The sequence below is a fragment of the Colius striatus genome, chromosome 3 (assembly GCF_028858725.1).
Source record: "Colius striatus isolate bColStr4 chromosome 3, bColStr4.1.hap1, whole genome shotgun sequence".
NCBI lineage: Eukaryota > Metazoa > Chordata > Aves > Coliiformes > Coliidae > Colius > Colius striatus.
Window position 1 is genome coordinate 8,289,216 of NC_084761.1, and position 23,099 is coordinate 8,312,314.

General features: G+C 39.0%; 1 protein-coding gene across 3 annotated transcripts in view; it reads left to right on the forward strand.

Annotated features, from left to right (window-relative positions):
* The window catches only part of ABCC1 (ATP binding cassette subfamily C member 1 (ABCC1 blood group)), a 55,103-nt gene that overhangs the window by 14,620 nt on the left and 17,384 nt on the right, over positions 1 to 23,099 (forward strand). For 2 of the 3 annotated variants that reach the window (XM_061994124.1, XM_061994127.1), the window contains exons 4-19: positions 291 to 428; positions 1,561 to 1,686; positions 4,457 to 4,518; positions 5,361 to 5,492; positions 6,524 to 6,751; positions 7,428 to 7,605; positions 8,325 to 8,486; positions 9,367 to 9,459; positions 10,821 to 11,024; positions 13,528 to 13,674; positions 14,037 to 14,124; positions 16,399 to 16,468; positions 17,348 to 17,474; positions 18,640 to 18,816; positions 19,825 to 19,992; positions 20,351 to 20,528. In XM_061994124.1, coding sequence (XP_061850108.1) covers positions 291 to 428; positions 1,561 to 1,686; positions 4,457 to 4,518; positions 5,361 to 5,492; positions 6,524 to 6,751; positions 7,428 to 7,605; positions 8,325 to 8,486; positions 9,367 to 9,459; positions 10,821 to 11,024; positions 13,528 to 13,674; positions 14,037 to 14,124; positions 16,399 to 16,468; positions 17,348 to 17,474; positions 18,640 to 18,816; positions 19,825 to 19,992; positions 20,351 to 20,528 — 2,278 coding nt within the window. The remainder of the gene's footprint in view (positions 1 to 290; positions 429 to 1,560; positions 1,687 to 4,456; positions 4,519 to 5,360; positions 5,493 to 6,523; positions 6,752 to 7,427; positions 7,606 to 8,324; positions 8,487 to 9,366; positions 9,460 to 10,820; positions 11,025 to 13,527; positions 13,675 to 14,036; positions 14,125 to 16,398; positions 16,469 to 17,347; positions 17,475 to 18,639; positions 18,817 to 19,824; positions 19,993 to 20,350; positions 20,529 to 23,099) is intronic. The other variant, XM_061994126.1, reaches the window with a different exon arrangement.

The following is a 23,099-nucleotide window of genomic DNA, read 5'->3' on the forward strand; positions in this document are numbered from 1 at the left end:
TTATCTTGTTACAAACTCTTTTGCGTGTAACAGTCTTTAGTGCCATGTCATTGTTGTTACTTTTGGTGTCAGGGTGTAATGCCACGAGGCACATAGGTTTCCCCAGCAAACTCACAGGATCACAGAATGGTAGGGGTTTGGAATTACAACTTAAAATCTCTTGAGTGTTAGGACTGTGTAGGAGATACATGATTTGAATAGGTGCAATTAAACATGGTGCCTTATATATGTGTATAATATGTTGTAAAGCATAAAGCTACTGAATATGTTTTTATCTTGTTTGTCCACAGTTGCTTGCCACTTTTTTAATACAATATGAAAGGCTAAAAGGAGTCCAGTCTTCAGGTGTAATGATGATTTTCTGGCTCATCTCATTGTCGTGTGCCACAGTGATTCTTAGATCCAAAATAATTCATGCCTTAAATACGGTAAGTAATTGCTGCTTGAAAATTGCTCATTCAGTTGAAAATAATCCCAAGTGCTGCAGTATCAGAGTACTTGCCTGCTAATTATTCAAGTCTGTTAATGATCCCTTCTGCACACCTTCCTTCCTTGGGTTATAAAAGCAAAACAAGCAAGAATTAATGTCTCTTGTTTTGAAGTGCTAGTGAAATTCATGGTGACTGCAACCGTAGCAACAGTTGCCAAGAAAATTCTGCTGGCTGTTTTAGAAAGGGACTGTGTCTGCTTGAGTATGATAAAAGCCTATAATCTTTGGCATGGAACTGTGCTGGGAGTTTACGTCGTCTTCCTGTTGATTGCGCAGTGGGTTTCCTGAAGCACTTGGTTTGATGGTGAGGTGGTCTGCTGAGACAAAACGAAAGTGTACGGGTGAAAAGCTTTTCCTCTCTGTGTGCTTTGTAGTACGGCCACCTCAAATATCAGATTAATTCTAGAGCTGCCTGAAAACCACGTGTATCACTGATTTATTGAAACACTTCAGCCATCTTGTGAATTTTGAGAACTTTTCAGCCAACTTTTGTGTTCAGCTTTTGGGAGTGAGATTTTACTGGTGGATGTGTGGGGATTTGTGTCTGCCTATCTCTGTGCTTTGATTTCTGTGGATTATGCTTTATGTATCAGTCCCAGGCTAAAAAAGGAAGAACATCTGGAATTTGATCATAACACAACAAACTATAATCTAAATCCTGCTCTCTAATTATTATTTTCTATGTGCACAATGATTAACAAATGTGCTTTACAAACTCCTTACTACCCAGTGCATAAATGACTTATTCCTGTTAGGATTACTTTGACTTGAAATTGGAGTATGCTGTGTTGGTACAAGTGTGTCTTGAAGAGAACTTCTCTACAGAAGTTGTTCATGCTTGTATGTTTACAATTTGTTCAGAAAATGTGGTATCTTTCATTTCTTCCTCTTTCTCTTTACTTTCCCTTTACCAAAATAGACATTGACCCTAATTTGTGTAGGTGTGGGTAGTGTAACATGTGTGTAGTTTGCGGAATTTGCAGTAAGGAGCTGGTTTCTGTTTAATATCAACCTGTTATTTTAAAGAAATCCCTCAAGCCTTCTAATTGGAATATTACTTTCTTTTGTAGGGTGCTGAAGTAGATTCCTTCCGTTATGCCACCTTCTGCATCTACTTCATCCTGTTATTTGTGCAGCTCATCCTGTGTTGTTTTCCAGAACGACCACCATTGTTTTCTGAAACAATAAATGATCCTGTAAGTGTTCAGTCTATAGTTAGCGCTGAGTATCATACGTGCAATATTCTGTACAGTGACATATATGACTGCAGTGTCCCAGGTGCCAAATACCTTGAGCCTTGTTTACTTGTTTGCAATAGCATTCATTCTGCTCCTTAGTTGGTGATGTGGAAGATGGAGCCTGTAACGTGCTGAACAAGGCAGATTGTATGTGAGAGAAAGAGGAAAAATGTCATTTCAGTTACTTCTGAATAGCATTCCTGAAGGTTGTCATATGTATTTTTATTCAACAACGCTTCTGGCAATTGGAGGAAAATACTGATTGGAAATGCTGTCCTATGCTAGTCATCTGATACTGTTCACTAGGCAATAACTCATAAGAATGTGTATTCCTCTTCTTTTGAAGGTGGGGAGGAAATCTACACCTGAACTCATGAATCTGGATAGATGCATTTGATTTCCATATTTACCTCTCTGTGTCAAGCATAAATTTAACCAGCTCAATTGCAAGAGCAGTTAAGGTTAGAGGGTGGTCTGGATGTAGAGATTTAATTTCTCTAGATATGATCTTTTTTTGCACATGTTCTTAATTACATGTGCTAGCTCTAGGCTTGCTTAGCCCTGGGCTAGGCCTTCTGAGTCACAGGGATGTGACACCTGTCACTGCCTGAAGTATGGATGTGCCGAGTTCAGAAACTTCAATTCTGTGTTGGTTTTTTTTTAAGAAGTCATACTTCTGGTTGGATAGATATTAGGTGGAACTGACTGAAGGAAAGTATGAAATGTGTGAGAAGGGGAAATAAGTGTTGCCTTTGTAACTGTGGAAAAGGCCCATAAGCAGTTGCACTTCCTGAATTCTGCAGTTACCTTCTCTGTCAGTATCCAGTGCACCAGTGGTGCTCTGCTTTACCACTGCCAGTCTGCATGTATGTCTGGAGGGAAGAGCAGGCTACTGAGTCTTTGGATCTTCTTCATCTCTGGGTTCTTTTCATCTCATTCAGGGAGTATCCTGAGTGTTCTGAGTATTCCTAGGAGTGTCTCTAGGAAATAGGGCAGACTTCTAGTTTTAACCTTCTTTTTTCCATGAGTAACGTGTTTTGAATGTTATGATGGGGGAAAGAACAAAGCAAGTCACGTTAGTCAGTCTTTAATTCTGTCTTCTTACTTTTTGCCAAGCATTGCCAAACTAGTCTTGAGTAAAATCTTATTAAATACTTACTTAAGCAAAAAAACCTACAGTGCAACTTGTAAGATATAGATGCTGATCTATATAGAAGTGAAACAATGTGTTTTGCCTCTTGTTTTTTGCTTTTACAGTGTGTAAGTCTAGACTTGTTACAACTTATTGTCTTCATTCTGATGTGAACGTCAGCAGCATTAATAGCTATTTATGTAATACTGCTCTTCATAAAATTCAAGTGTTATCATCTTCACAGTTATCTAATATGTTTTAATGTTTTAAACTTTTCCTTTATGTAAACAAAGCCCGGTTTTTGGTAGTACAAGATCTAGAGGGCTCCTGAATTTAGAGATGAAAAAGAGTATAAAGGAAAATTGTAACACAGAATTTTATGTCAAGTTCAGAATCTTTTCAAATTTTGTTGAAGGTGAAAATATTCTCAGTATTTGCTGAAGTAGAAGTTTGTCTGTCAGGAACATTGGCACTGCTGAAGGCTGAAAGTACTGTGTCTTCCCCCTGACGTTTTTCTTAACTTCTCCAAGTTGAAACACTTTTATTTATTCATTAAATAATGGTATTGGGTTTATTTGCAATTGTTTTGTTGCAAGTGTTTAAATACCTTGGAAATGTGGAAATCTTACCCACTTAGGAAAAAAAAAAGCATTGGTCTCATACATACTCTTCTTGTTCCCTACAAAGTTGCAAAAAAGGTTGTTGTGTGAGGAAGAGGAAATGCAGGAGTTTGTTTTGTGTAGCTTGATTACAACACACTTTGATACAGTTTAGTGGAGAAGCCAAGTTACACAAGCATGAGTTGAAAAATAAAAACCTAGTCGTCTGTGTGCCAAAGGAGTGTCTGGTTTTAGTATTCTTTAGATTCTGTTCAGAGCAGTGGAAGAGAGAAAAGAGAAATCTACACTGGGATTCTGCAAGTAAATCAGTGCCTTTGAAATTCTTCCAGTCTTCCTTTCTGCTGTTTTAATCCAGCCAGATTAGGAGAGACTGTTACACCTGAAGAGTAGTTAAAACACAAGCCATTGTGCTAGATGTAGAACATGAGCTAGCTGTTTTAACTTTCCCATGCTTATTGATAAATGAGGTGCAGGATATTTAGGGTGTGTTTTGGGGATGTTCATATGAAGTTTACTATTGTATTTTTTTCCCCTTTTGTGCATCTGTTTTAATGGAGTGACAGCACTTAACTGATAGAACAGCAGAGCCGAATTCTTCATTTAAAACATTATAACATTAACATTGAACATTAACATGTTTATGCTCTGCTATGATAGCATACCTTGCATTGATACAGGTAGACACTGATCATGACATCAGCAGAGATGGTCTGGCTGCACTGTCCTAATAAAATCCCCTCAGCTGGTGTGTTGATCTGGAGCGCTGCTGTTCCTATTGTCCCAGTGGTCTAGCCTGATGTCAGCCCTGAAGCTGTGCTTTTGTGTTCCGAACAAGCTTTCAACATCATAAATGACAAGTTTAGTAATGTGAAAAAATAGTAAAAACAAGGAATTTCAAAAGCATTTCTTCTGCTTGGTTTGTTTCTTTTGTCCCAGTCACTTTGTATGTGGGTTGATTTCTTTTTCTCTCCTTTAGAATCCATGTCCAGAGTTCGGTGCTTCTTTCCTCTCCAGAATCACATTCTGGTGGATCACTGGGTAAGATCATGATGATGTATAAAGCACCAAGTAAAATTAGAGAGCATTTTAGAATCCTGCTTTCAGAGTTAAATTAGCAATGATCAGGCAATAATAATTTCAGCTGTTCTGTGGGTAGATGAAATTGATTTCCTCCTCTAATTTGATTAAAGCTTTTTACTTCCTCTAGTTTTAAATTTTGCCCATATATATTTAGTATTTTTGCTGAAAGAATACAATAAACCTTTCTTTGGGAAATATAAGAAGACAGTATTTTGCTGTATTTTGAAACTAAGGCATTCAAACTTTAAAATCTTTTTGTCAAATGAGTTCTTTTTTTAAATGTAGCTTCAGTTGTGTTGGATGATTTAGTTACAACACATGTTCTTGTGAATTAAAACACAGAAATATGCAAAATAATATTGGTGTATAGTTGTGGTTGATACTTGGCCAGAGTTCCAACAGAAAGCTAGATGAAAGGAATTGCTTTGTAAAATTAAAGGCTAATAAAGATTTTGGAACTTGGTAGGCATAAGAATATTAATTGCCTGGCTGATTTTCAAATGAGATCATGTCATCCTTTCTTTTATTTTCCTTGAAATTTGAATCCAGTGGCATATCCTTGATCTTTAGGTGTTTTGATGTGTAATTTTCACAGTACAGACAGAAGGAAATATGTTCTAGTATCTGGACCTGTGGGGCTACTACTCTTGCATGCTTTTGGGAAGAGCTGGATCTGTTTTAGGACTGGATGTAGGGATCACTGTCTTATAACATATATATATATATATATATATACACACACACACACACTTATATCTCTACTGTTCTTAAATATATAGTACTGATTCTTTCTAATACAGGTTGATGATTCAGGGTTATCGGAGACCTTTGGAAGCCAGTGATTTGTGGTCGCTAAATAAGGAGGACAAATCAGAGGAGATAGTGCCAGGTTTGGCTAGAAACTGGGCAAAAGAATGGGCCAAGACCAAGAGGTAAGTTGAGCTATCCTGGTGGGCAGTTCTTCCAAGATGTGGAGGTTCAGAAGTTGAAGTTACTCAGCCTCTGCTTTAGAGGTGTTTGTCATTGTTATCAAGCCTGCTTTTGTAAGGCACAAATGTCAGCTCTGTATTTGTCATTCAAGTGCATGCAGAACAGGAATCAAATAGGGTATTGGTTGTCTTTATGGAGAGCTGCATCAAGTGTCCCTTAGTCTTTCATGCTCCAAAGCTGATGATTGTTACTTGTGATGTGTAGGTTTTCCCTGGGCAAGCAATGCTTTTACACAAACTTTAGTCATGTAATTTAGGAGCTTGGGCTCCCTCTGTAGTTAGTGAAGCCTCAGGAAGGCAGTTCAGGGTATAGAAGTGAGAAGCTTATTTCTTTCCTTTGACTATATAGGGAGCCTGGGCATCTAAGCCAAGTGACTAAAATTAGAAAGACTGCATGCCTGTAGTTACCATCCTGCTTTCATCATCCTTTATTGCAGCAAATAGGAGTACCTTTTCATTGAAGGAAAATTGCTTGCTTGCTTACACAGTGTATTTTTACATACAACTTGTCCTCACAAGTTCAAAGTATAAAGTTTGGCATAAGCCAGACGTATGAAATGAATGTATGGTCCATTGGGGATGACTTGGCATAAATTTGACTGCAGGCTTTTAATTCCAGTGGTACAGTAAGGCCTTGATTTGGATGAAAATTCAGCATACTGGGTCCTAGAATAACGATGTCCTTTGCTCTTTAAGTTTAACACAGGTTACAGCCCAATTCCTCATTCCCCAGTGTGGATGTATAGGAGAGATTCAACAGAAATGTTATCTATCCCTACAAGGATGACCAGTTCTCAATGTCCAGTTAATTTAGCTATGGTTGTATGATTAAAGAGCTGTTTAACAGTAAAACTCAATTCAACTATTAAGAAGGGCGATGAACATCTCCATAGCATCTCATTTGTATACTGTGCATTTTCTAGTTGTTTTTATGCTTGAATAAAGCCTCCATTATATATCTACTCATGTTTTAGGCAACCATTAAATGTGTCATACTCGCACAAAAATCAGCAAAAATCAAGCAACACAAATGGTGATGTGACAGAAGAGGCTGAAGCTTTGATTATAAAACCATCTCAGAAGAACTCTGAAGCATCTTTATTCAAGGTGTTATATAAAACCTTTGGACCGTATTTTTTCATGAGCTTCCTGTTTAAAGTTGCACATGATCTCTTGATGTTTGCAGGCCCAGAAATTCTGAAGTAAGACCTATATACTTTATTATTGCATTATAAGTATGTGGACAGAATTTTAAACACACTGGTATTTTACTCACCAAGCTGCTTTGCCTTCACCGGGTTCAATGGGAAGAGTTGTCATGCAAGTTAGAGCCTCAGCACATGGATGATACTGGTCTATTGGTTTTCAAATTGTAACATGATGCATTAAAATGTTTGACTTCTTATGTTCCTCTCCAACACTAGGAAGGCCAGGAGGGAACATAATCAACAATAGCAGCAGAGTTTATTTAATTCTAACCTGTAATAATTGTGGGACTACAAATCAGAGTATGTGAAGCAACAGAGAGATAAGGAGGTAGGAGGTGTTGTATTGCTTTAATATGAGAAGTAAAGCAGCTGTAAGCAGTTGTATTTTATTGGGAGGGAATATGAGACTTTTTAGTGTAGCTACAAGAGAATGCTGTACATGTAAGGTATGTGATACTTAAAGTAGTACATTGTTAGGAGGAGTGAATGATGTGTGCTAATATCAAATAATCTTCAGTGTCTTAAGAAGTTTTCTTAAGTGTTTTATCTAAGTTTTTGTTTCTTTGGGGACTTGCATGACCCATATAGTGTTTGAAATAATCTTAAGGTTGTAACCCTGGTGTTTATTTGGATTTGGATATATCAAGAGAACTAATTCCTCTCTCCACAGATTGCTAATCAACTTTGTAAATGACGAAGCTGCCCCAAACTGGCATGGCTACTTTTATACAGGGCTGCTGTTCGTTTGTGCCTGTCTTCAGACACTGATTCTTCACCAGTATTTTCATATTTGCTTTGTAACTGGAATGAGGCTCAAAACAGCTATTGTTGGTGTAATTTACCGAAAGGTAGGTGTTTCTGTAAAGACATGACAATACCTCTTGGTGGCTGTGCAAAGCATTGCTCAAGTCTGAGTAATTAAGGTAGTTAGGAGACTCTGGTAGGCTGATTCCTAACTTCTAATAGAACTGAGTGTCTAATTTGTAAAGAAAAGCCTTGAATAAATTAGAAAATTGATCTATCTTAAAGTTTATGCACCTTCTTCCCACTGCCAGACAAGAAACCTTATCTCATTTAGATGAGAGGTGTGAAACTGCTTGAGTTAGTGCAGAAATTAAGATGCATCTACATTTACAGCTTCATTTGGAGCAGTGCCACCTCATCTTAGAATAAGCTGAAGCATTTTAGAAAGCTGTAGACTGATAGCTCTGTGTGAGGAAAAATATGTAACAAGAAGTGAAGATTCTGCTTCTTACACTAAAAAAACAAATCAAAACAAGCAAACAATACCCCCTCCAAGCAATAAACTCACTAACCTCATTGCCTACCTCAAGGACATCTTGTTGTCTTTAATTCTCTTATTAGTTTAAACCCATCTACTTGCTTCAATCTATACAACTTGGCATTTTGTAAGATGCACAGGATAAACAGAATATGAAGCAGGAAAAGTATTTCTTGTAATGTGAAATATGAAGCTCTGTAAGGTACTTGAATTTTGTGGAGAAAATACGAATGAGTGCTTCTTCCTTCATCTTGCCATAGTTGTGTATTTTTAATCTGCACCTAGGCACTTGTTATCACAAATTCTGCTAGAAAGGCTTCTACTGTGGGTGAGATTGTGAATCTGATGTCTGTGGATGCTCAGAGATTCATGGACTTGGCTACCTATATAAACATGATTTGGTCTGCACCTCTCCAGGTGATACTAGCACTGTACTTATTGTGGCAGGTGAGTACTGTGTGTTGTTTCCTGTTTTGACTTTGGCAAAGTGCTGCTTTCTATAGTAGTGACTACAGACAGCTGTTCATCTGACCACTTAAGGGTTTACATCAGTGTGGAGAAAATGCTGTTTGTTTAGAAGCCATTCAGAGCTGCTGTTGTCACTGCTGTCAAGAAGGAAGGCTGAAGATTCCTATTTTGCACATCTGCGTGCATATGGGGAGGATGCAGATGGGAACTAATATATTTTGGGAGACTATATCTCACTTGTCACTTGATTTGAGGAAAAGTGGTCTTGGTTCTTCACTCTTGAGAGTCACCTTATGAGATGTTAGCTATTTCTAGTCCAGCCAGTCACCAGGCTGGCTCTTTGTGATTCTCACTGTCAATCACAAAGGTACTATCCCTAGAGATACTAAAAAAATGCAGAGATGAAGTACTGAGGGGTATTGTTTAGTTGAGTGATGGGCTTGGCAGTGTGAGGTGACTGGTTGGATCATAAAGATCTTTTCCAACCATAACAATTCTATGATTTTGTGAAGTTCCCCAAGAAGCTGGTTACTCCCTGCATGAGTCTGTTCTTCAGAAGAACAGGCAAACGGGTAAAAACTGGAGAACACAGAAAGATCAGTGTGTATGTAGATAGATATCTAGAGAGAGTGGTCTATAACTATATATATCTCTCTATCTGGGGGATATATATGTCAAAGCAAATGACATCAACCCAAAGCCCTACTTGATCCTCCTCTTCTTCCTCCAAGCCGTTCTTGAAAGGGAAGAAGAGGTTGAAGAGCTATTTCAGAATGCTTCTCTGTAGCATATGCAGTGGTTTGACCCAAGATTTTGAAAACTGAGTTGGAATGAATGTTTATAATCAAGTGCTTTTCAGAATTTAGGTGCCTCAGTGCTGGCAGGTGTGGCTGTCATGATCCTTCTGGTTCCGATAAATGCTGTGATGGCAGTGAAGACAAAAACCTATCAGGTTAGAACCTTTATATGTGCAACAGAGTGCTTTTAAGAAACATATTCTGTCCTTTGACTTATTCCTGAGGTTTATCCTTGAAAACTTTTTTTTCTCTCTCTCTATTCATCCCTTAAAAAAAAGCAAAGGGAAAGAAAAGTCATAGGTATTGTGTATGCAGAATAAACACGTATTTTTCAGCCCTACAGTGTATCTATACATAATGGTCTGAAAATTTTACGGTAGTTAAGACCAAGGTAGCAGGTTAGCCAGCTTTGTGAAGTGCCTGATGATTGACTTGGAATTAGTTTAATCTTTAACTTGATGCCTTAGAACTAAAAGTGCAAATGTAAACTAATGAACTTTAATAAGTGAAATACATTTCCAGGATGGTAGTTGCAGTGTTGGGGGCTGTGTTTGTGGTTTGTTATTGTTATTTTGTTTCTGATTCTGGGTTTGGACATTTTTATTTGTTTTTTTTCATGGCAGGATGAGGAGAGAGAAGTCTTAGTTGTTGTCTGTTCTTGATCCCTGGTTAATTTTATTTAGAGGGGATCCGTTTGTTACAGAGTGCATATAAGTAAATGTAGACTCAAATCCTCACGTTGTCTATTGCAAAAACTACTGCCAACAGCCTCACCGTGTCTGTACTGGTACAGACTCCTTTGCTATATGAATGTACCAAATGTCAGAGGAGACTGATTTATTTTAAATGAAACCTTTTAGCTCTAGATGTTCATCAAGATATGCCACAACATTAGGTTCCTACATGGGAGAAGTGGGGCTGTTATGCCTTTCACAGCCACACTACCCCTGCTAACAGTTCTCTGGGGTAGCTCTACCAGTGCAGCCTACTGCCTGTGCCTAGTGCTGAGTCAGAATATCATTTGAGCTTTTCAGTGCCCTCATTAAAATACTTTAGGAAGATGGAAACTTCTGAAGAATGGACGTTCTTCTTGTGTCTGAATGGAAAGCTTTTTGCCTTAGTGCACCACCAGAAAGCCATTGTTAGTGCTGAAAATGAAACAAAACCAAGTTTGGTTTAAGGTTAAATGCAAACAATCTTTTAACTATATATTGTACCTAGGAGACACCTGGGGCTCCCTGATGCATGGTTAATCCCACTTAAACCAGTGCCACAATTATTCTGATCTTGATTGGGGTTTCTAGTTGCATGAAGCATTCTTTTAATTGGTTTAAAACATCTTGTTAATTCTAAGCATTTGTTTGTTCAGATAGCATCTCAGATTTCCTGCTTGGGAAGCTTGTAAGCTTTTGATGATAATGAGGTAAATTTCGCCATTCAAAATACAAAGCTCAGAACTTTGTGGCTCTGCCAAGTATTGTGCTTTGCTAATTATTTTTTGTAATGTTGTTTTTAGGTGGCTCAAATGAAGAGCAAAGACGACAGAATTAAGCTGATGAATGAAATTCTCAATGGGATTAAAGTTCTGAAACTTTATGCTTGGGAATTAGCCTTCAGAGAGAAGATATTAGAGATCAGACAGAAAGAACTTAAAGTCCTAAAACAATCTGCTTACCTTGCTGCAGTGGCAACCTTCACTTGGGTTTGTGCTCCTTTTTTGGTAAGTGAAACAAATCTAGAAGTCTGCTTCTTTTCAGATTTCATGCTTTCCAAGGCAGTGCTTGGGAACTTGTTTTGATTTTGTTTTTTAATGAGTGGAAGAGTCAGAGGGCTTTCTGCAACAATGGGAGGTTGAACACTTCTGTCTCCACCTCTCTCTGAAGAGGCACTGCTGTTTTCTTTGAAACTTAGTAACATCCAAGGTGGACCTATTCTACAAGTTAATGGCTAAAGTACTTAAAAATAAAAACCTCCTCTGCACCCCTCTCTAGTTTTGGTGGTGTACTTGAGGAACCCAAGATTCAGTGTACTGTCAAAAGAAGTTACTAATGTACAGAGTACCCTCCAGGCAGTACCTGTGGCTGACAGAGTAAAACCTGCCTTATTCAGCATCTTTCAGAGAGCAGCAGGTCCTTAAGTAAGACTTCTTGATCAAATGGGACATTAAACACCAGGCATACCTCTGGCCTCGGTTCTGCCAGCATCTGTTTAAGAACAATGTGGAGGGGTAAAGTCATTGCATACCCTGGGATTGCTTCAAATTATTATTTAAAAACTAGTAATTCTGCAGCTGTGAAGCATCCCTGCTGTGTTTGTGGTGAGCTTACAATTAAACTAATAAAAAGGAGAGAAGGATGAGGTCATATCAAAATTGCCTCAGACCCTATTAGAACAAGGAGCCATTGCTCTTGTCTGAAGAAGCAAGTAAAAGCCATGACTACATTAGGATAAAATATGTACTGTTCCAGTTGAAGGTGTTTAAGTGTACTTTCCAGTCTCAGATTCCTTCCCTACAAACATTTTTAGTGTTTACATTATGTTTTGAGCGTGATGAAAGGCAGAAGAAGCATGCCCTGGGTAGGAAACATCAGCTGCATTCTTAAGTGAATGCTTTTCTAAAAGAAGTCTGAGATGGTTTTAAGATAAATACATTATTAAACCGAGTTTCTAAATAAAACTCTGCAGGTGAACTCCTTAATGCTGTTCTGTGGAGTTGGAGAAGACAAATTCCCCTAACGAGTAGCTCTGTTTTGGTGCACAATGGGAATGTGTGGCAATGGTCTCTCACCTTAGGAGGCTTGCCACTGGAGCAGAAACAGTACAGCCCCAAGTGCAAGGCTGTTGTTTAATATCCCATTTCTTGGATTTTTGTTCTTATATGTTCTTCTGAACTTCTGATTAAAGAATTATTACAAGTGCCTACTTGAAAGCACTTTTGATAAGCACAACTCTTTATTTTGACTCCTCCTCCTCCTTTTTCCATGACCAGGGCTCTTTAAAACATTGTTTTAATAATGGTTTCAGGAAACTGTGTGTTTTGCAGTACCTCCCCTACTGCTGCGTGTGCGGGTAAGGATGAATTTCAAACTAGATGCTGGTAACACAGCAGCACAGACGTGCTGCTTGTGAGGTTATTCTTTGGACCCTGTCTTGTTTTGATCTCTGTGGGTGGGCTTTCCCTCTAGGATATGGTTGTCCAAGCTAAGGATTGTACAAACAAGCTACTGTACCAGGCACGACTCAGCCACAGTGTGAAGAACAATACATGTCTTCATAGCAGTCAGGATTGTAACAGAAGCACTAATGCCTTGAATGGATGCTGTGCTTAGATGAGATTGTTCCTTAGGCATTTGAACTAACTTTTTCAAGCCTTGTGGGAAGGGTAATGCCAAAGGTTAGCTTGCTTTGATTTCTTATCTTAAGTGACTGTCTGTGGGAAAGAGCTGCTGGATCTTGTGATATACTGAAGAAGATAAGTAGTGTTACCATGGAGGAAAACACTGAAGGGAATAGATTTGAAAGTGACCATTTTGTTTAATTTTACTATAGTCTAATCAACACTTTTTTTTTAAAAGCAAACAAGTATATGGATTTTTTTGAATTATTTTTGTACCTTATCAATGAGAACAGTAGTTCAATGTCATTTTCTTGTTCAGCATGGATCTTAAACTTTTCTGTTGTGAATTATTTAGGTGCTATAAGGCTTGAGCTTTTTCATGTGTCAAGTTGCTTGGAAAACAATTGTTCATGATCAAGTGGGCTGTACTGGGCAATCTTATGGTTGTGGTAGTCTCTACAAAATGTAAAGTGGGTTAGCACTGGGGTATCTCTTCACTTATCTGTCTGTCTATATATGTTACTGATCCGGGAACTGATGCCATGGGGAGTGCTGTAAAACTGAAGACAGAGAGAGACTAGTTACCATTCCTCTCTTTCCCTTCTCCTACAGTGTGACCACAAATAGCCTGCAGACATTTGTGGTTTCATCCTTGCTATATGAGCACTTGCCACTGTTCCAAGTGAAGCCATCACCTTCTTTTTACAACAATAGATTTAATAGAAATGTTTGTTTTGCAAAAAATATTATCAGGAACACAGAAGTTACCAGAACATTACTCTTTCTTTGATTTGTAGAGCTCTGGTTCCAGTTGTCAGACTGTGGCCTGTGAGTTAGTGGCTTTAGAAAACATTACCCTAACTGTAACCATTACACTTTGTTTCAGGTTGCCTTGTCCACCTTTACTGTTTATGTCACAGTAGACAGGAACAACATCTTGGATGCTCAGAAGGCATTTGTTTCCCTAGCATTATTCAACATCCTCAGGTTTCCATTGAACATGCTTCCTATGGTCATCAGCAGCATAGTAGAAGTAAGAATTCTAACATCAACAGGGGTTTCTATGCAGAAGTAGCCACTGGGGGGGAAGATTTATACTTTGTGCTTAAGAGAATGTCCACTGATTAAATTCAGCCACCTCAGAATGGGAGCTTTGCATTTCCTATGTGTTGTGCTGTGCAAGCAAAATTATCAATCCTGGTTGCGGTGGGTGGGTGTTCCTGAAAACAACCAGGGTTCTTGTGGTTTGGGAAGTGTGAGTTTGACTCTCCAAGAAACTATGCAGTGGATTTAAGGAGGGATTAGGAGTGCATAATAATGTATCTGTGGTACAAAACAAGCTCTTAAATATCATAAGCAGAGTAAAATATAGTCTTGCATCTCTTTCCCATGCAGGCCAGTGTCTCCTTGAAGCGCCTGAGGGTGTTCCTGTCTCATGAAGAGTTAGATCCAGATAGCGTAATCAGAGGTCCTGCCACAGAGAGTGAGTTTCTTTTTGTATTGAAAAATCAATGTGTGCTTGTTTTGGGTGTCTTCACAGTGTTTAATTTGCTTTATGTTACAAATTTATTGCATTTTGGTGGGTCTCTCTGATAAATTTTAGCCAGAAAGTAGAGGATGAAAATTACATAAAATTTCTACCACCTTCTCAGGTGATTTTTTTTCCTCTCTCCAACTCCTGTGTCCAAACTACAGAATGATTGCATCCAGACACAGATTGACACTTCAAAAAACTACTTGTTAGACTGGTTTAAGTGTATCCATTTGAAACTTGTAGACAATGAACAGAATGATAATTAATGCTCTGCCAAAAGCCAGCATTTTGGGGAACAACCATGTTCATGCTTCAGCATGCTCGAAGGAGAAAGGATAAGTACCAGTCTAGACAAATGCCTCCACTTTCTCTTTTGTGCAGAGCATTGTTCTCGGCCTCACTCTGACCATATCTGGTGTTGCTGGTCTGGTTATATATTAGAGTTCAATCCATTACATGAGATGTTGGGAGCAGGGGCTGCAAGAAAAAAAATTCCACAAAATAAAAAGTCAAAGACCAAGATGATAATCTTTAACCATGACAAATGTAAACAAGATCATTCTCATAGCTGGATGCAGTTGCACTGTTGATTATTTATTTCTATTTAAGGAGGAAAGAGGAAAGAAAAGGCAGAGGGGATGATAGCACAGTCTATAATTCACCAGGGAAGTGGTGCACATGCCACACTAGAAAAGGCTAACTATGGGAAGGGAAGGGCAGGAAATCCTTAAACAACTCTTCTAACTTAAACTTGTTGAAGGCTTCTATAAATACAGATACCTATATAAATCCTTTCCTTGGAGTGGAGATTAAAAAAAGGAGAAGGACAGGAAAATTCTCCAAAGATCATCTAAACTTATAATGAACTAAAAAAAGAACAAGGGCCTTTAAACCAAAATGTGTTAATAGGCCATTTTTGCATGCTATTGGAAAAGCATCTATAAACTACTTACAGCAGAATTGAAGGAAGCTATTTGTTATATTCCTGCACTCCCCAAGATACAAAGTAGTATCTTGTAAGTATTATGTAATTAAGAAATAAAGGCAGCATGAGATATTCTTCCTACCATTGTAATTAGGAAAAATCAGCAGCAGTCTGACCTTTTCAAGGTTATTTATTTGAATGCCAGCATGGGGAAAAATCCAGACAGTAATTAACAGATAAGTGAATTTGCAAGATGAAATTGTAGAGTCATAGAATGGATTGGAAGGGACCTTTGGAGATCATCTAGTCCAACTCCCTTTTTAAAATCTGTCTCTATAAATATATATATATATAGAGAGAGAGAGAGAGAGAGAAGCTGTTTAGGAAATAAATAAGCATGAATGCAGATTTACTGAAGAAAAACCACTAAGGCCTTTTTCTTGCAAGATGAAACTTGGCTTTAATTACGTCAGTAATTTCTAAATTATTTATGAACACAGTGAAATCCCCATCATTCCCTGTCATGTGGTTAGCTGAGCTCTCATTTTAGTCACTTGGCTTTTGATTAAGCAGTCATCTGCTGGTTTTGTGTTTGTGGGTTTTTGTTTTTTGTTTTCCCTCTCTGTGTTCCTTTTGGGAATATGTCCTCTCCTTTCTCTGATGATATCATGAATCCATCACTCTCAAATCTTTAGTGTGAGGTTTTGGGTGTTTTAGTCCATAATGGGTTCTACTTGCATACTAATGGAAATGTTTACCTAGGCTAAGTATTTATTGCATACTTGGTTGAATTAAGAGTGGTACATTTTGAGTTGTCCCTGTAACAATATACAGATACCAGTACTCCGTGACATTTCACTGAACAGGATTTCTGGTCAAAGTGATTTTATTGAAGTAGTTTGATTTATTTTGCCCTGTCATTCTTGTACTAACTTGTCTCCCACGTAGAATTGGCAGCTTATCTAATGCTTCTATTGAAGCACAAGTCGGTTAGCTAGTTTCTTTACAGTGCTGCAATGGAGTTACTGGATAAAGGAGGATGCAGTGGAGTAAGTCAGGACTGACATTCATTTACCTCCTAGTTACTGTATAAGTGTAACCTCAGAACTTCTACTATCTTCATAAATTCAGTAAAAGCAGAACACCAGCTTTTGAAAAGCAGTGGGTTGTTCTGCTGGAAAAGTAGCTTTATACCTTTGCCTATGTGTGTTTAGATTGACTTCTGTGGCAGGATCCAGAAAAACCAATTTAGCTGCTTGTATTGGAACTTTTATAAATACAACTTTTTTATTTGTCAGCTGGAGGATGCATTGTTGTAAAGAATGCAACGTTTAGCTGGTCCAAAAGTGATCCTCCTTCACTGAACAGGTAAGAATTAGTACCCTTTGTTCTGCTTCGTGACCTTGCAATATCACAAATGATCTATATTTGAATTATAAAATCTATATGAAGAAAAGTTTGTTGCCTTAAAAGATCAGGAGAAAAAATAACGTTTGTTATATATATATATATATATTTTTTTTTTTAAACCAGAGGCTTCGTGAACTAGAGGAATTTACAGTGTGTTGTATGTATAGAATGCATAAAGGGGAGTAGCAAGAGGAGAGAAAGCCTCAGAGATTCCAAGCTCTAGCTATGTGCTGCAGATGGGATGAGCTCCATCTAGAGGATACAGCCAGATTAGCCCCTTGTAATTATCCCTAGTTCCTCACATTTGCAGTGTCTTCAGTCTCTTGCTTTTAAAACCTTACCCTTGCCAGACTCTAGCCAGACTCCTTGATTCCCATGCTGGAGAAAACCAGTGAAGAACCTTGCACATGCTATGACTAACAAAGTGACTGAGGTGACGCAGCTACAAGCTATGTCTTCCCTGTGCCCTGTCCCCTTCTTTAAATTTGGCTGCTCTTTCTTTGAGCACATTCTTTGAGACAAGTATGCTGTTTGGGAAGCATCCATTGGTATTTACATCTATGCTCACAAAACATTTGAGAGAAATACTAGACAGGTGGTATCACGGTGTTTTGCTTTTTATTCCTTCACCTTTTGACTAATTGCATATTAAGATGCTATGTCCTGAATGTAAGAATGAGAGGTCTGAATTTTCAAGCACTTGAAGTTTCTGGGCTCTACCAGCATTTGCAGGGGCTGTTGACGTTGCATCTGGTTTTATATGGGCTGTTCAATAGACTGTGTAACTACTGAGATATGCCAACAAGTAAGGGCTGAATTATGTGCACTTTATTTCAGCATTAATTTCAGTGTTCCTGAAGGCTCCTTGGTAGCTGTTGTTGGTCAAGTTGGCTGTGGAAAGTCTTCATTGCTCTCTGCATTACTGGGCGAGATGGACAAAAAGGAAGGATACGTGGTTGTCAAGGTGTGATGTGTCTGAAGAATCGTTCACTGATTTGTGGGTATTGCCAAGTGGTGTGAAGAGGGGAAGACACAGCCTTTCAAATCAATGTGGTTTTTAGTCTGATTTTCTGGCAAGCCATGTATATGCCTTAGCCTACACTCTGTGTCATTGCTTTTTAAGCCTCAATCCAACAGCTTTAAATCTGTTGCTTTCAGATTTAGCCAGATAGACAGAATGAAGGAGATCTCAAAGATCAGTGTTTTGGTGAATCTTGTTGGCAGACAGGTACGAGATGAGGAGATGCTGTTATACATACTCCAGCCTGAGGAAGAGCACTGTTTGTTCATGCCTTCTTACACATAAGAGAATTATGAAGAGAAAGGACACACCTAAATACCCAAACATGGGAAGAGCTGCTGTTGTAGTTTATACTTTCTTAGACATCAGAGCTGCACAGCACTCACAGAAGAAAAATGGCCTGGAAGCAAGTAAATAAGTAAAAAGTCTTTGTTTGGATATTGCTGCTGCTGTAATGCATGGAGAATAGTATTTTAAGAGCAAACCCAATGTGTTGCATTTAAAAGAATGCACATCTGGCCACCTCCAGATGTGTTCTGGAAAAACAAAGTAGGTGAGAGCTGAATCACTGATTAGTTTTGCCTTCTCTTTATGGACAAATAATCTTCAAAGCAAAATACTTTGCAGTAGCTCAGTCTCTTCCTTTGAAGTGTCTTCTGTATAAAAACTGCTGCTGCTTACTACTTCCTTTACTTTCTGCAAAAATCTCTCAGCAGGGATGCATTTGTTAAACTTGCATTCCCAGTTAAATTGTTTTATGCAGAAAGTAATTTATAACTACATGGAAGAACTAATGACCTCTGATGGAGTAACTGTGTAAACATATTCTCTAAACAAATATTCCCTCTACATTCACGTTAGAGAACTATATTTTGTTTGAAGTCCTCTATTTTCCACCAGCCCACCTTGTTACCTTCACTTGTAGAGAGAATTATAAAAAGAACTTTTTGGATGAGGCTGTAGCCCAAAACTGCTTTGTGCAGTTTTGAAATCACCACAGGCAATTTGTGATGTGATTAGCACTGCTTGCCTCACAAAGCCCTGCTGTGCTTCATCTTTGTGTGCAGACTTTTAAAGTACTGAATAAGGAACTTTCTTTTTCTTGCAGGGCTCAGTAGCCTTCGTTCCTCAGCAAGCCTGGGTCCAAAATGCAACACTGGAAGATAACATTATCTTTGGAAGGGAGATGAATGAGAGCCAGTACAAGCGTGTGCTTGAGGCTTGTGCACTGCTGCCTGATATTGAGATTCTTCCTAGTGGAGACAAAACAGAAATAGGAGAGAAGGTATTTAAATATCCTTAACAGTACTATTGCTTGTAGTTAAGGCCACAACTTCTGTTCTACTTTATCTTCAAGTTGTATTGAATTTAAAACATTGAGTAGAAATCCTTTAGACTAAGTGGCAAGTCTTGAACAGTACTTTTTGCTTGTTGGTAAGCCTCAAAGGGAAAGAAGCCTGTCTTCAATTACAGAAGCAAAAGCATCTTGCAATCACAGCTCTTAATCATCTCTTAAGTTGTCATGGTCATAGTGCTGAAAAATTTCTGGAACCAAGAAGAGAAGAATATTCTGAATACTTCATTTAAAACAAACATACACTCACAACCCCAAAACCTCCCCAAACTGGCCCTTGGTTGCTCAGAGTGTGCAGTGTGGGATTTAGGTACTTACATACGTGTTGTGCTGCTCTGCTACAGGAGCAGGACCAGGTGTCTCCTGGCCACAAGGCCAGCAGAGTGAGTGTATGTAACCTGCTTGGCCTTCTGCTAAGCTGATAGTCTCCAGATGACAGGGTGTATGTGCTGTGCTGGCTGAGTTGGTAGGTATAGGTGGGTGTAGCTGCCAGCTGATAGCCAGTAAAGAGATTCAGTAAAGGGTACAACTTTATCTTCCATGTTGGTCAGCAGGCCAACCGAATTGTAGTGTGACCAGAGTTTGATGATTAAATGAGAGGCAGCACTGCAGAAAGACATTGGAGAAGAAAAGTAGCCTCTGAATGTGCAGAGTTAACTGAGTCTCTCTGGGTTAACTACTTTGCAAGACTGGCAAACACTTTTTGACTAGTCCCACACTGACTGAGAACTTGATAGTTGTGTTTCTTTCCAAGAAGATCTTGGCTGTTACTGCTTGTGCTGTTGTGCTAGTGAAGCAATTTTTGATGGAGATCTCTTTCATACAACACTAAAATTTCTCTCATTTGCCTGAACCACCTAGGACTTATCTTTCACAAACTGTAGCAAGAACATCTCTTTTCAGCTTTAAACAAAGGATCATGTTTTCTTGTTTCCCCAGGGGGTAAATTTGTCTGGAGGACAGAAGCAGCGAGTCAGTCTTGCTCGGGCGGTTTACTGTAATGCAGACGTCTATTTGTTTGATGATCCTTTATCAGCTGTTGATGTTCATGTGGGGAAACATATTTTTGAAAAAGTTATTGGACCCAAAGGAATCCTGAAAAATAAAGTATGTCATAGATTTTTTTCATTGCTGAATTCAAATGCTTCCAAGATTGTCGAGTTTCGTGTTCAAGCTTTTGTTTCAGACATCTGAAAAATGAAAGGATCTTGCTGAGATTGGTAGAGGACTTGTATAAAACACTGAATTTCTGTAATGAAATGGGCTCTGTTATCTGTAATTCCAGTTCTTTACTGGAAAAATCAAGACAAAGAACGGCATTTTTTCCTAAAAATGCTTCATGCCTGTCCACAGTAATTACTGTTTTACACACAGAATTCAAGCAGCAAGAGCAAAGTATTTCAACCATTGCGTTTACTCATTTGAAATGTTAGAAAAACATTTTTGTTGTTCCTTTGCTGTTTAGACACGGCTTTTGGTAACCCATGCAATCAACTATCTGCCTCAAATGGATACAATCCTGGTGATATCTGATGGAAAAATCTCCGAGATGGGCTCCTACCAGGACCTGCTGAAGCAAGATGGGGCTTTTGCTGAGTTTCTTCGTACATATGCTAATGCTGAGCAAAGCATGGAGAACAGTGGTAAGCTTATAAATAAATTCCCTTGGGATAAGCTGATGTGTGGCATGTGAAGGGAGTCATGTTACAGGAAAAATACCAGTAGTGGAAGGGAAGTTAAAAGAAATTACTGTTTCTTGTGATGTACCTATAGGTAGAGGTGCTTGTTTCTTCAGGGCATTGAAGACTGTGAGATTAAATGCATTTAGGAAAATGTGGAGCAGATCTGTAGTAAAATTCCTCTAATTTCAGAGCAAAATTCAGATGGTTATGAGATCAAGTAAAGGCCAGCTGGTTTTTATATGCACTCTTCCTGTGCTGTCTTTATGCAGATAATCCCTTTGGAGATGGACAGGATGAAGCAGCAGCCCGTTTTTCTAGCTAATGTCCCTGACCTCTGTTTATCCTGTACAAAACAGCTGTAGAGCTGCACTGAGATATGAATATACTTTAGATATTATTTTTTTTTACCTGCAGATGATTGCAGTATTGGATTTTAGTAAGGAAACAGTCTCTTACCTCCAGCCTGTCATCTTCAGTGCTTGCCTGTGGTGATTTCCTGACGCTCCTCCATATGCTGATGCTGAAAAACTTGAGAGATGGTTGCACTTTGCTGACTGGGGTTAAGTTGTTGGCATGTTCTTGAGGCCTGTTTGGTAGCAAATGCTTGCTGGTGAGTGCTGCAGAGCAGGCTCTCCAGAGCAAGGAGGGGACTGAGCCCACTTTTCCCTTCATCTTCCATTTGGAACCCTTGATTTCCTCTCATCCCTAGAGGGAAAGTAGAGGCATTTCTTAGTCTACTCATATGCCCTCACAGACAAACAAGAAGTAGTACCACATTTAGCTGCACTGATGAGGCTGTGAAGTGTTAAAGAGATGTTTGAATTACTACCTTTGGCAAGGAGCTGCTCCTGGTGTTCCTTTCCTTGTGTAAGGGCTGTGATGATCTGCCTTTTTCTCTGAATCTGCCCTTTACTGTCCAAGCTGGCAACACAGACTGCTCTTGGAGGCTGGGAAGGAGCAGAGTTTATTACCTGGATGTGCAAAGTGGCATCTTGTCCAGACCCCCTCTCATGCACCAGCCGTCCCTGATGGGGAGCTGAATTTAGGGCTGATGTGTTGAGCTGAGGCTCTTGGTTGGGATGTCCTACCATACTGTAACTCTCCTCTTGGAAAAGTGTCTTGCTATGTCTCAGTTGTCACTCTGCAGACTGGAACCCTACTTTGGGATGGACACTGTAAAAAGCAAATGCTTTATGGATGGAGTCTCCCCTTGTGAAAGCACTGAGGGAAGGGATTTTATGGAAGCAGAATCAAGCTAACTTCTGTGTATTTTCTGTAGGTGCTCCTATATCTACTTTGGACACAATGAGACTTACTGCAGTATTCAGTGTACCAGACTTCTGGAGACTTAATTTTCTCTGTGCTTCCCTAGGATATTAAAAAGTGACTTGCTTCCTTTAATAGCCTTGTTCTTTTAGCCTTTGTTTCCTCCCCTTTCCAAAGTGCATGGTAGGTTTTGAAGTCCTTTAAACTAAGCTACTTTACTTTTCTGTTTAAGTTCTGCACTCTCTTTTGAAAAGAGAGCCAGAGCTTTATCTTTTGCTGTGCTTCTCTGCAGTTGCCTAATAAAAGGCACTTTTAACCTCACTGTGACCTGGATGATTCAGAGAGGATTGATATGTTACAGGGTTGACCTGTTGTAGCAAATTTGTCAGTTTTCCTCAAGTGATCTTCTGCCAATGGTAGTGAAAAACAGGGGCGTTATTTGCCTAGTTCACAAGGGTAATACTAATATTTGTCAGATGAGTAAAAGGTCACTAAATATTATTAAAAATCACAGGTTCTGGAATAAACACAGAGCACTGATTGGAGTGTGCCTGATGAGCTAGTTGGAGGAGGAAAAAAATCACAGGTTCTCAGATAAACACCAAGTACTCTGTTGGGAGTGAGCCTGATGAGCTAGTTGGAGGGTGATCTGCACACTCTTTTTAGAAAGGAGGCTCTCTTATGTCTGAAGCTTCATGTTGTCAGCCTGAAAACACTTATGCTGGAGCAAAATAGAAAACTCTGGATTAGTGCTTTGTGACTGGAGTGCATCCTGCTCTGCAAGGGTAGGAAAGCTTCTCCTCCCCAGCCTCTGAGCTTTGGCTGTAAGTCTGTTCCTCATCATCTCTTGGCAACTGGAACCACACATAAAACAACCTACCAGGTCGTATGAAAAAGTGTCCAAATTCTTCTTGCTTTTAGTAGTTGTTCCACTCTCTGACGTTTAGTGTGGCTGATGGGCTGATGCCAGTACTAGTCCTGCCTATGCAGATTGATCTGGAGTCACAGATGTGCCTTTGAGTCCTGTGAGTGTGGTTCTTTTTTGGTGTCATGCCTTGAATTCCCTGCTCCACACACTCCCTACACACCTCTGACATGTAGCTGTTACTGCATTACCTCCTTCTGTAGAGATGGCAGATAAACTTTAAGATTACCTTTCAGATGACTGTTTTGCCTGGTCTCCAATACACAGTAGTGCAGCAGATGTTAATTTTTGTTTAAATGTGTGTGTGAGTTGGGGTTATGCTGTTTTTTTCTTCCAAATGA